Consider the following 13,302-nt stretch of genomic DNA (forward strand, 5'->3'; position numbering starts at 1 on the left):
AACTAGCACAAGTTCTATAGGTTTAGAAAAAAAAACCCTGAGTTTTAGCCATTACTACTGCCTCTTTACCATGTCCTTTGACAACATCTTCCAAACCCAAGAACTCTACCACCGAGAAGGACAAAGGCAGTAGATGCAGGGGAACACCAACATCCTGACATGGAACTATATTGCCATCCCTTCACTGTCACTAGGTCCTGGAACTCCCTTCCTAACAACACTGTGGACATACGAACACCGCATGGACTGCAGCGGTTCAAGGCAGAGTTCACCATCACCTTGGGAGGGCAATTAGAGATGGCAATCAAAGGTGGTCTTCCCAACGCCATGCACATCCGGTTAAAAAAAAATTTAAAACTACACATGCTTCCAATATAATACACTTCTTTCATTCATTATTCATGGTCCAGTACTTATACATTGGAAATATGTGATTTGTTCATGCTTCTTTCTGCTGTCCTAAGTGGCAGAAGTCACAGACTTGGGATGTGCTGTTGAAAAGGCCTTGATAAGTTACAACAGTGCAGTTGCTGGATGATGTATACTGCAGACATGGTGCATCAATGGAGGGAAGATGGTGGATGGCGTACCAATGAAGCAGGCTGCTTTGTCCTGGTTATTTTGAGCTTTGAGTGTTGAGCTGCATTTATCCAGACAACTGGAAAGTATTTCATCACAAATGTACCTTACAAATGGTGGAAAAGATGTGAGGAGTTGAGGGCTGAGTCACTCAAATGTGGAAACTTCTGCTCTTGGAGCCACATTACTTCAGTGACAAGTTTCTGGAAATGACAATTTCTTGAATGGCACTGAACATCAAGGGGTGGTGATTAGACTTTCACTTGATGGAGATGGTCATTGCTGGCCGCTTGTATGGAGCAAATGTTACTTTCCACTCTCAGCCCAGCTTTAACAGGGTCTTAGATTTTTCTACTTGCAGGCATGGACTGCTTCACTATTTTGAAGAGTTGAAATGAAATGAATGAAATGAAAATCGCTTATTGTCACAAGTAGGCTTCAAATGAAGTTACTGTGAAAAGACCCCAGTTGCCACATTCCGGCTCCTGTTCGGGGAGGCTGGTACGGGAATTGAACCGTGCTGCTGGCCTGCCATGGTCTGCTTTAAAAGCCAGCTCTTTAGCCCTGTGCTAAACCAGCCCCGTTTAGCAGAGTTGTGAAGGGAACTGAGCACTGTGCAATCAAACGTACCCACTTCTGACTTTCTAATGAAGGGAAAGTCACTGACGAAGCAGCAGAGATAGTTTTGTCTAGGACACTTTCCCAAGGAACTCTGCAGCACAGACCTCTTGAGATAATTGGCGTCCAACAATCACAACCATTTTCCTTTGGCTGGTATGCCAATGCAGAGTTTTCCCCAATTCCCAAGGAATTTTGCTGGGCTCCTTAATGGCATACTCAGTCAAATGCTAGTTACTCAACTCTTCTGTGGAATTCAGCTCCTTCGGCCATGTTTGTAATGCGGTCCTGGTGGAACCCAAACAAAGTGGCCAGATTATTGGTGGGCAAAAGACACCGGATATATTACTGATACCTTAAGATTTGTCCTGCTTTTTCTCCAAAGAACATACTGGGCAATTTCCCACTTAGTGGATGCCAATGTTATAGCTGAATGAGAACAGCTTAGCTGGAGGTGTGGTTAGTTATGAAACACAAATGATCAGTAATATAGTAAGAGTTGATAGTCTTAGCCGTACCCAGTGAACTCTGCCATTACTTGGTATCACATTGAGTGGTCAAAGACTGGCACCTGTAATGCTGGGGACTTCAGGAGAAGACAGACAGTGCTCAACTGCTGGTCTTTACCATTATTAAAGATGGAAACGGTCACGAAGCCTCCTCCTCCCTTTAATTGTCCACTTCATTCATGTCTGGATGTGGTAGGACTTCAGAGCTTTGATCTGCTCCATTGCTCCACTTAGCTGTCTGTGGCATATTGTTTTTGCTGCTTGGCGTGCACATAGTGGTATTTCAGCTTCACTGGGTTAGCACCTCATTCTGCTTGGTGTTGCTCCTGGCATGCTCTTCCACACATTTCTGAAACAAGCTTGACCCCTGGCTTGATGGTAATGAGAGAGAGGGGAATATACCAGGCTTTTCACAGTCACTTCATTGCAGTGTTAATGTAAGCCTACTTATAATAATAATCTTTTTGGTCACAAGGTTATAGATTGTGGTGGAATAAATTCTGCTGCTGATGGCCCATAGTACCTCGTGGATTCCCAGTTGAGCTGCTGGATCTGCTTTGAACTAATGTGTGCTAACTCAAATAGTCTCCAAATTTGATGGGAAGTCTCTGGAAGAAATTTCAGGAGGATCACGTAAGGGAGAGGGAGCAGCATAAGCCTCCTGCACGCCCCACAGGGAAGAACCTGCTCTTCCCGACAAAACCCTTAAATGGCCTCTTCTGGTCACAGATCAGATGCACTTCTGCTGTCTTCACCCGGCAGATAGTCTATGGTAGCTTACCCTCATGCCACAATTAAAATTGAAATCGGAGCTCATCAAAATTGTGTCATAACATACATATTTAAAGGAGGATCATGCACTTTCAGGTGGGCACCTTTGCTGCCTGGTAAGAAAGTTAAAATTGAAATTGGCAGGTCTCAGACAGGACATTTCCAAGTCAGCTACCTGGTCAATTTTAATTGCCGTCCTACCTGGTTTTCATTGGCGAACAGGCTTAACAATTGCTCTTATAATTTTAATCAGAAGTTTGCAATAAATAATTTACAAGTTACATCAAGATCAATGGTAGGCGTTGGGGGTAGTGGGACCAGGCCTGGAAAGGGTGCAGCGACAGAGGAGGCGGGGACGGGCGAGTGGAAAGCGCGGGCTCCTCCTCCTCCTCTCCTCTTCCTCCCCCCCCCACCCCCCCGGTTTAGGGCTGAAGGGGCGGGGCCGGGAAGCGCAGGCTTTTTCTCCCGCGCTGGGCGTGGAATGGACGAGATCCCGCTGGTAGTGGTGGTGGGGGGGGGGAAGAGAGAGAGTTCCACACAGGGGGGGGGGGGTCGATGGAATGGCGGGAGTGGCCGGGGTCAGCAGACTTGCGGGAGTGCAATGGAGGGAGCAATGCAGCTAGAGGGGACCTAGCTGGGCCGGGTTGCTGCTGGAATGGTCAAGGGGGAGCTGGAGTTGGTAGGAGGTTGGGGCGGGGGTCTGCCGCTGTGGGGAACGGGCCGTGCAAGGGGCGCAGGCATGTGGCTGGCCTAGGAAGGGATATGGCTAGTCAGCGGGGGAGGGGGCGGGTAGCCCCCTGGTCCGGCTGATAACCTGGAATGTAAGGGGACTGAATGGGCCGGTCAAACGGGCCAGGGTGTTCCCGCACCTGAAGGGGCTGAAGGCGGATGTGGCCATGCTTCAGGAGACGCACCAGAGGGTGGCGGATCAGGGAAGGTTGATCATTCGGGTTTGGTTGCAAAAATTCGGGGGGGGGGGGGGGGGGTGGCAAACTTGGTGGGGAAGAGAGTGTCTTTCGAGGTGCCGAGCATTGTGGCAGACAATGGCGGTAGGTATGTGATGGTAAGTGGCAAGTTGCAGGGGGAGCGGGTGGTGTTGGTCAATGTATATGCCCCGAATTGGGACGATGCGGGGTTCATGCGGCGGTACGCTGGGCCGGATTCCGGACCTGGAGACAGGGGGCCTGATAATGGGGGGGGGGGGGGGGGGGGGGGGGGGGGGAATTTGAACACTGTGCTGGATCCAACATTGGATCGCTCTAGGTCTAGGACGGGCAGGAGGTCGGCGGCGGCCAAGGTGCTGAGGGGGTTAATGGACCAGATGGGAGAAGTGGATCCATGGAGGTTTGTGAAGCCGAGGGCCAGGGAATTTTCATTCTTCCCCCATGTTCACAAGGCCTACTCACGGATTGACTTTTTTGTCATGAGCAGGGCGCTGTTTCCGAGAGGGACCAGCGCCCGTTGTGGCGCCTAGAGGTGGGGTTGCTGGCGGACGAGGTGGTGAGCGGGCGGGTCCGGAAGTGTATAGAGAGGTACCTGGAGGCTAATAACGCCGGCGGACGGACGGACGCACGCACACGGATTCAAACTAACAGTCCTAAAGCCACCAAAAGGTAACTTTTGAAATTTAGTGACAATGGTCGGCTGCAGCACACTTGTGGGCGAAGATTTACTTCATTGTCCTTTATAAAAAGCAGACGTGATCCATTTTTAGTCTTGTGTAATTAGAGATTCATCTTCAATATGACGAGCTCCTCTTGGGATTTCTTACACATTATGCAAAGTTTTCTCCACCGCTACTGTAGTCTATCAGCAGTTGCCATAAATATGCAATAAAGAGAAATTTTCAATATGACGAGCTTCTCTTGGGATTTCTACACATTATGCAAATGTTTCTCCATCTCTACTCTAGTCTATAAGCAGTTGCCATAAATATCCAGTGAAGGGAAACTCATTTAAACCGATTGGTTACACCACAGGAAGCTACCATTTGTCTCGTCACATCCATGCCACTTTCTGCAAGAGAAAATCAGCTAGTCCCAAACTTCACACTTTGAGGTCATGCAAACTGTCTACCTTCAGATGCTTATCCTATTGAATTAAGAAGTTCTTTTCGCAAATCAGTGTCATCTGGTTTTTGAACCTTGCGTCAATGGGAACAGTTCCTCTACTATCTAGACCCCTCATGATTTTTAACATTTCTGTCAAATATCCTTTCAAACACGTTCTCTGCTCCAAGGAGAACCACCTCAGCTTCACTTTAGGAAAACAGGAGCACACTGGTAACTTTACTGAACGAGTAAACCAGAGGCCAGAGTAATTCTTTGGAGAAAGAAGTTCAAGTCCCACCACGGCTGGAGGATTCTGAATTCAACTAAATAATAAAACTGGAATAAAATACCATGAAACTAATGGATTATTAGGGCGCCGCGGTAGTGTAATGGTTAGCACTGCTGCCTCATAGCGCCAAGCCCCCCCCCCCCCCACCCCCCGAGTTTGACCCTGGCCCTGGGGCACTGTCCGTGTGGAGTTTGCACAATTCTCCCAGTGTCTGCGTGGGTCTCACCCCACAATCCAAAAAAGTGTGCAGGGTAGGTGGATTGGACAATTTTCCCATAATTGGAATGATTTTTAAATAGAAATGAAACTAATGGATTGCCCTTCCATCTTACCGATGGATGCAGGCAAGAGCATCCTTATCTGCTCTGGCCTGCATGTGATTCCAAATTCACACCATGTAATATAACTGCTAAAATTGTATTCCAATGAAGGGTCTTCACCAACTGAAACATCGACATTTCCTCTCCACAGATCCCACCTGACTTGATCATTTCCAGTATTTTCTGTACTTTGATTTGCAGCATCTGCGGCATTTGCTTTTGTAAAACTGCCTTTTAACAAATCCAAACTGGCTTTCATTAATTAATCCACAATTTTGTCCTGTTTGTTGCGAGAGACGGTTAAACGGACTTGTTGTTAGTTGCTTGGTTTCTCCTTGAACCCTTTTTTGTTTGGCACCACCCCTATAAATAAAGTTTTTTTTAATACTTCGGCCAATACTCCTGCAATTTCCTCCTTTTCTTTTCCCCTTAAGCACCCTCATAATATCCTCAGATACATGACCAGGGGTGGATGGAATGCATCAACTTTAAGCTAGCCTTGCCCAGTCTCTCAACTCCTTTCTCTTCACGGTGGCTTTAACAGCATTTTTACTTGAGGATTCAAAGTACTCACTTTCTTAGCCATGCCCTCTTCCTCCAGGTTTAGGTCTCCTTTTCAGTTGCTAATTGGTCCTACCCACACTTGCTACCCTTTAATCTTTTGGATTCCCTTTTATTTTAGCTGCCAGTCTCATCTTTTCACTTTACCTCAGATTCATTTTTCACGCTATCTCTGAACTTTTATGTTCAGCCTGGTTCTTACTTGCATTACGAATCTGACATCTGTCAATGGCCCCCTTTTTCTGCCTCATCTTAAACTGGCCTAAGGGGCAGAATCTGTACATGCAGCAATGATTTTGCTTTTCTGGGCAGGGTGCCAACTTGACAGGCAGATTTGTGCTATAGATTCATAATTAACAGTTTAACTTGGACCATAACCATCATTTAATTTAGGAGCCATGCAGACAGCAGGATTGAATTTCATCAGTCTACAGGGAGTTGAAAAGGCCACATGCTAGGCTTTCATTCATTTTGCATTCATTCTTGGAATTAAGCATTGCTGCCATGCCAGCATTTATTGTCCATTCTTAACTTCCTTCGAGAAGGGAGTGCTGAGTCACCTACTTGACTCTATAGTCCATGTGAAGTAGGTACATCCACAGTTCTGTTAAAGTGTGTTCCAGGATTTTGACCCAGGAACAGCAATATAGTTCGAAGAGGATGGTGTCTGGCTTGGAGGGGAACTTATAGGCGATGGTGTTACCATGCATTTGCTCCTTTTGTTCTTCAAGGTGGTGGAGGCCATGAAGTTAAAAACTGTTATCGAAGGAGTTCTGGCAAGTTGCTGCATCTTGTGTATGATGCATATTGCTGGCACTGTGTGCCTGTGGTGGAGGATGAGGTGTCAATCAGACAGACTGCTTTGCCCTGGATACTGTCACATTTCTAGAGTGCTGGTGGAACTGCAAAACCCACACGAGTCGAGATTACTCTATCACATGCCTGCGCCTTTTAGATAAACTTAGAGGAGTTAGGAGATGAGTATTCACAGAATTTCCAGTCTCAGATCCGCTCTTGTAGCCACATTATTTAGATGGTTGTCCTAGTTAAGTTTCTGGTCAATGCTAAACCTCAGAATGATGATGAGGGGGAATTGAGCGATGTTGCTACCACTGAATACTAAAGGCAAATGCTTAGGTTCTCTCTTGCTGGAGATCAAGCTGGAGATCTCCCTTCCCTGGCACTTGTGGCGTGAATGGTACTCATCGCCTATCAGCCATGGCCTGTATGTACATCACAATCCTCCCTTCTCTTTTCCCTGGCAAGGTACACGTTTTCATTCAATTCCCAAGAAAAAAAAAATTACAATTAGGGTAGCAGTATACTATTTGAAGGTGTATACTATTTGAAGGTGATAAATTATGCAGATTTTTATTTCCAATTGAAATGAAATGAAAATCACTTGTCACAAGTAGGCTTCAAATGAAGTTACTGTGAAAAGCCCCTAGTCGCCACATTCCGGCACCTGTTCGGGGAGGCTGGTACGGGAATTGAACCGTGCTGCTGGCCTGCGTTGGTCTGCTTCCAAAGGCAGCGATTTAGCTTGAAACAATATTAAGCAACATGGAATCTTGTGAATGCCCGAGTGCCAAGCGAAATGTGGTCAAGCACCAGAAATTGATACTCATTGAGTTGTGCACAGGTGACAGTGACACAGATGATACAGTCTTCATTGCAACAAATTTCAGTTTGTTTGAATTGAGAGGTTACGCAGGCGATAGTGATCATATGCAAGATGCTTAGTTGATTACCTGCACAGTTGCACAGGAAATCAACTATAATCCTCAAATCAATCAGCACGCCTTAATGGCACACCAATTCAATTCAGTTCCCATTTCATCTTGTTTAATATATCACATGAGTTTAATATTTAGTCAGCAACAGAAAATTGGGATGGCGGGGCGAGTTTAATGGAATATATGAATTTTTCTGCATTAACTGGAAAAATGCTGTGAGATGCAAAACTGAGGCTATACAATGCCAACACTGGCATCAAAATGGTATGCTTGCATAAACAGTTATAAAGGTGCATTTATGAAAATACACGTAAATAAAAGTTTGAATACATGATAGATGGTTATAGGATTTTAAAATGTCTTACAATCCCCTGAGTAATGGGTGGCCACCAGATGTATCGTAAGCAAACCAAGATCCTCAAACACAGAAATGGAACAGAAATATATTTTTAAATGTCACAATAAGCAAAGGATGAAAATAATTTTCTGCCCTCAAAAAAGCTCTCTTCCATTTTATAGTTTGCCCCTTGGCGTATGGAGGAATTCTTTGATATTATAAGAGTGCCCATAACAAAACAAAATCACCGTAAAGTGGTAATACTTCAGAGCTGGCACACAAACATTCAATGTGTTATCAGCACATATGGAAAAGTAAACCTAACGACAGAAAACCAAAGTTACCTAATGTTTAGTGTGGTCATCGGCAAAATGGAGGTTCTGAATTATCCCATAAAACTGAAAATGTTTAAGGAATGATCCCCTCCCAAATAATCAAGACATTACCTTAAATCTTGAAGAACTTGATCGAAAATATGTTTTGGACAAACAGTGTCTACACCCTGACTGGCCTAATTGTCAGAGGCAGTTAACATCATGTCAAGACGTTCAGTCCAGTCATTGGCATATATGCTAACTCAGGAGAGAGTTCCACTCTCACAATTGGTTATTTCCAGTCTGTTTTGGGCAGAGAAAATATTAATGCCAGATTTTTGGAAGTGCCATCATAGAGCAATTGACATCCTGGTTATTTTTAACAGCTTGCCACAATTGAAATGGTCTGCCAGGCTATTCCTGCATGCCCCTGAACATAATTCCTTGAGTGTGCAATATATTAGAAGGTGATTTGTGGCTAGCTCCACCTAGGTTCAAACTAGTCTCTTTGCTGATGAGGACTTAATTTGACAAAACAAGTGTCAAACAGTTACCAGTTTACAGGTCTTGTTTACAGTTACAAGATCTAAACCAACAGCCTGCAATCTCATTTGATGATCTCCATCAAACTGCTACTGCTGCTTACTTGTTTGCTAGACTTCAGACAACGCAAAACCCAAAAGGTATCAGCCAACACATTGGGTGGTACCAAAAACCTGGAGAAATGCATGAGCCAGGAGAGAAATTCACATCAGGCATGCAGTCTGCCCAAGTTATTTGAAGACATAGCAGCCTCTATCATAACTCAGGATATTGGATGGCGTCACCAACTCTGGCACTTGGGTCATATTTGATGATACCAGAGGTAAGACGGCCTGCTCAATCAGGCAACTAGCTATGGCCCCCAACACCGAAGTCCTTTTCTGGCCTGTCATCAAAGGGACCAACTTTGCATTCAATAAATTAGCAACATGACTGAGCAATGGCATTGCTTATGCTGATGGTCGTGAATGTTTGTTTGTCACTACTAGTTCTTTCTTGAAGTATAAGTATAGGCTCAGCTCCTAGAACTTGTAGGATGACAAATACATTTAATTATTATATTCAGTTAGTTCCTTACACTGGGATTGATCAAAGCAGGATTTAACCAAAGTATAGCCTGACTGAAAGATTCAATTCAGTAAAGACTGCGCCATGAAGCACAGAATGATGGGACTTGAAGAAAACTTAATAGAAAAAAAACTTGTTTCCCCAAAGTGCTGAACCAAACAGATACAAAGTGATCATGAAACTCTAAAGGATGGATCAAAAGGTGAGAAGACCAGTGCTGCTGACACTGGGCAAAAGCACAAAGCAAGATCAATACGAAGCCAGCCAATAATAGCAAGTGAAACCATGCAAGTAAATGTTTCAAGGCTTGAAATCTTAAGGGGGAATGACCATTTGAAGAAATGAACTAGCTTGTTGGTACTTGGGAGGATGAACATAAAAGAGGTAGTGGGTACAAAAGCAGACAAGCTATGCTGAACCTTTATAAAGGTTTGGGTTAGGCCACAAATAAGAGTATTGCGTCTAGTTTTGGTCACCATGTTTTTGGCAGGAAATGATGGTCCTTGAGAGGGTGCAGGGGAGATTTACCAGAATGGTTCCAGGAATGAGGATATTTAGGTTAAGTTGGAGAAGCTGAGATTGCTCTTCTTAGAGCAAAGGACGGAAATGTACAAGATTATGGTAGGTTTAGATAAAGTGGACAAAGAAAGCCAATGGCTGAAGGTGCAAGGACTAGGATACATGGATTCAAGGTTTAGGGCAAGAGAAAAGGTTGTGGCTTTAACGCAAGTCATATTGACCAGGAACCCACTGCAGATGAAGATAGTGCAAGCACAGACAACCAATGATTTCAAAACGAAATTGAATAGACAGAGTGTGAGTGCGTGGGTGGGCTTAATTGCCCCGTCTGTGCAGTAATAATTTTATGAAGTAGTAACAAGTTCAAGCGAATCCAAGTATTTTATGTTGATTAGGCATGGATTTATACATACCAAGGCAAAAGACATGCACACAACTCAAAGCATGACTAGCCTCTAAAATAATTGCCATAGGATAAATGTAATGAGTAACAGGCAATAAATGAATTACAGCTACATTTTATTGAAATTCTAGTAAATAAATTGGCCATCAACAGAAACTTGTAGTTTAGTGCCTTTAACATAATAAAGCGTGCCACGGTGGTACACAAATACATATAAAGTAAAATTTTACAGCAAGCTGCATAGGGAGATATTAGGGTGGATGATCAAAAGCTTGGCCAGAGAAGCTCCTTTTAAAGCGTGTTCTAAAGGAGGAAAGTGGGGAAAGACATTTAGCAAGAGGCTCCAGAGCTTTAGGCCTCGGTAGCTGAAGACATAGCTATTAACAGTGCAGCAATTAAAATTGAGAATGCTCAAGAGGCCAGAATTCGATGTGTGCACTATCTCAAGGGTAGTAGTAGTGTCATTAGAAGAGATTTCAAGGATAGGGAGGAGTGAGGCCATGGCAGGGGGGCAGCGAGGATAGGGGTGCTGGGTGAGGAAGTAAGAGTTGGGTTTCATGGACAAGATGGGTTCAGAGAGAGCATGAGGGGGTACAGAGAGAGCATGAGGAGAAATGGGGGGAAAACCTAGAGAAGTTCAGGACCAGGGCAGGGGAGAGCCTTACAGGACGTGTGGCCCAATGGGGAGGGAGGAAAGTGGCAGAGGCAGCTGTTGGGATGGTCTCAATCTTAAAGGACAAAAGACGATGAGCGCCTCACACTTGAAGCATCAATGAAGAACGGGTACCCAATGGAAGAATATTTAGAATGCACCCATCTGCTTTTGGTGATGGCACGGGGAGAAAAAGTACAGTTTTAAACTAAATTGAGTATTACCTGTGCTGCCTGTAATATTTGCTGTTGCTGGAAGTAGGCTTGCTGCTGGTGCAGCAAATACTGCTGTTGAAGGAACAGGTGTGCCTGTGGTTTCAGTTGCAGATACTGCTGGGGTTGTGCTGGCTGAACTTGTGCTTGTTGACCAAGTAACTGAGCAATGTGGCCACTATTTGCAGCTGAAACTCCTGTGCAAACCAAAAATGTAAAAATGTTTAACGTGTTCTGATTATCGGTTTGCTCACAGTTCTGAACTGCAAAACAATCTCTTAGTGCTCAGCCATCTGGATCTGTCAAACTTGATGAAGCAGATTCCTTGATTGCATGCAAGAAATAAGTCATGATTTTGTTTTGTATGTCGGTTGAAATACAGTCGTTTTTCCTGGATTTTTGTGGTAGTGGTCCCTTGATTCAACTGCTGGCATTAGGGAAATGGCTGATTTCGTTATCTTGGCAACTCTGATATTAAGCTGGAGGTTAAGATGCCTTATAAGCTCAGGTCCAAAAGACGAACAAGAATCAAACTGCCAACATTACTTTTTCCAATATTATCCAAACTTCAATATGAAAATTGACGGGCATTATCTGGAAATTTGAATATGTAATTTCATGAAGTTAAAGAAAATAAATTGCAGCAGAACTAGTTTATGATTCTCAATTATCACAATTTTTAATTCCTCTCCAGGGTAGTGAAAGCCTTTCATTGAGGTCGATAAGAGGTTCCATTATACATAGAATATTGATATTTTGAATTTAACTTTCTTTGATATAGCAAAGAAAAATCAAATAGACCAAATAAATTGTGGCACCATTCAGATACTGATCCAACTCATACTGTGAAGATCTCCTACATTACTCCCCAGCACTGGTGCAGCACTCTGTGTGAGGAAGATTTTTATGTATGCCACTGAGTTTATGCATTTATAAGAACATAATAAGAACATAAGAACTAGGAGCAGGAGTAGGTCATCTGGCCCCTCGAGCCTGCTCCGCCATTCAATGAGATCATGGCTGATCTTTTGTGGACTCAGTCCCACTTTCCGGCCCGAACACCATAACCCTTTATTCTTCAAAAAACTATCTATCTTTATCTTAAAAACATTTAATGAAGGAACCTCAACTGCTTCACTGGGCATGTAATTTGAATTACTTCTTCCATCGGGCAGGACAAAAGTCTGAGAACACGCACGAACAGACTCAAGAACAGCGTCCTCCCCGCTGTTACCAGACTCCTAAACGACCCTCTTATGGACTGACCTCATTAACACTACACCCCTGTATGCTTCACCCGATGCCGGTGTTATGTAGTTACATTGTGTACCTTGTGTTGCCCTATTATGTATTTCCTTTTCTTTTTATGTACTTAATCATCTGTTGAGCTGCTCGCAGAAAAATACTTTTCACTGTACCTTGGTACACGTGACAATAAACAAATCCAATCCAATTTGACAATGCTGCAGCAGAGAGATCATGTCAGGTATCAGTACAGCTCGGTCATTGGTGGGTTATACATCGTTTCCACAGAAAGAGTAGGGCCAGTATTAACACAATGCAGCTGCATGGAATACACATGAGGCAGTGATCAGCTGGAGCATTAAGGAGACAGGCCCTGAGTTGTGGCAGAAATGTCAATGCAAAGTCTTAATGCATTCAAGCAGGATGTCACTACACTGTGTTACTGCGTCCACAGCTCCTAAAATATTAGATGCAGGAGAGGCCATTGCAGTATAGTGTCCCACATTTCTTTCAGGTTTAGCTTCCTCGGGGGAGTAGGATCAATGACTTTAGCAATTGATTCATTCAACAAACAATTTTCAGATACTTAATGAGCATGCAGGACATAACCTGAAGCGAGTTAAATAAAGGGAGTATTGAAGTCCATATGAAGTTTTTACATTTTATTCTACTCTTTTACTGCCAGTGCCTCTTATATGTGTTAAAATTTCTGCAGTATAAATAACTGCAATGAATAGAAAATATAAAAGCACTCCCTAAGCACTCCCTCTTTCTAAAAAAAAAAAAAGTTTCTCTAATAAGTTAGTAAGTCTGAGGAGTTTATCACCAATGTCCTTTAGAGTTGGAATTTAGGTCTCAAATGCATGAAGGCTGCTCAGTTGACATGACTTTGTGACTGTTGTGGTTAATGCCCAGGATTGAAAAGGGTTACTATTCTCGGGGTCAGACCGGCAATTTCAGTACCAGCTGAACAGATAACAGTACCAAGTTGGTACTGAGCTTTCCAGTCTAAGTCCACACAATAGGCACCATTTTCAGTCCTGGATTACAATGCCTATGGAATTACTTGCTGAGCA

The 13,302-nt window shown here is 43.8% G+C and overlaps 1 protein-coding gene across 13 annotated transcripts in view; it reads right to left on the reverse strand.

Annotated features, from left to right (window-relative positions):
• The window catches only part of LOC140403631 (AP2-associated protein kinase 1-like), a 56,409-nt gene that overhangs the window by 19,564 nt on the left and 23,543 nt on the right, over positions 1–13,302 (reverse strand). For all 13 annotated transcript variants that reach the window (XM_072491770.1, XM_072491771.1, XM_072491772.1 and 10 more), the window contains one exon: positions 10,994–11,178. In XM_072491770.1, coding sequence (XP_072347871.1) covers positions 10,994–11,178 — 185 coding nt within the window. The remainder of the gene's footprint in view (positions 1–10,993; positions 11,179–13,302) is intronic.

This window comes from Scyliorhinus torazame, chromosome 28 (genome assembly GCF_047496885.1).
Source record: "Scyliorhinus torazame isolate Kashiwa2021f chromosome 28, sScyTor2.1, whole genome shotgun sequence".
NCBI lineage: Eukaryota > Metazoa > Chordata > Chondrichthyes > Carcharhiniformes > Scyliorhinidae > Scyliorhinus > Scyliorhinus torazame.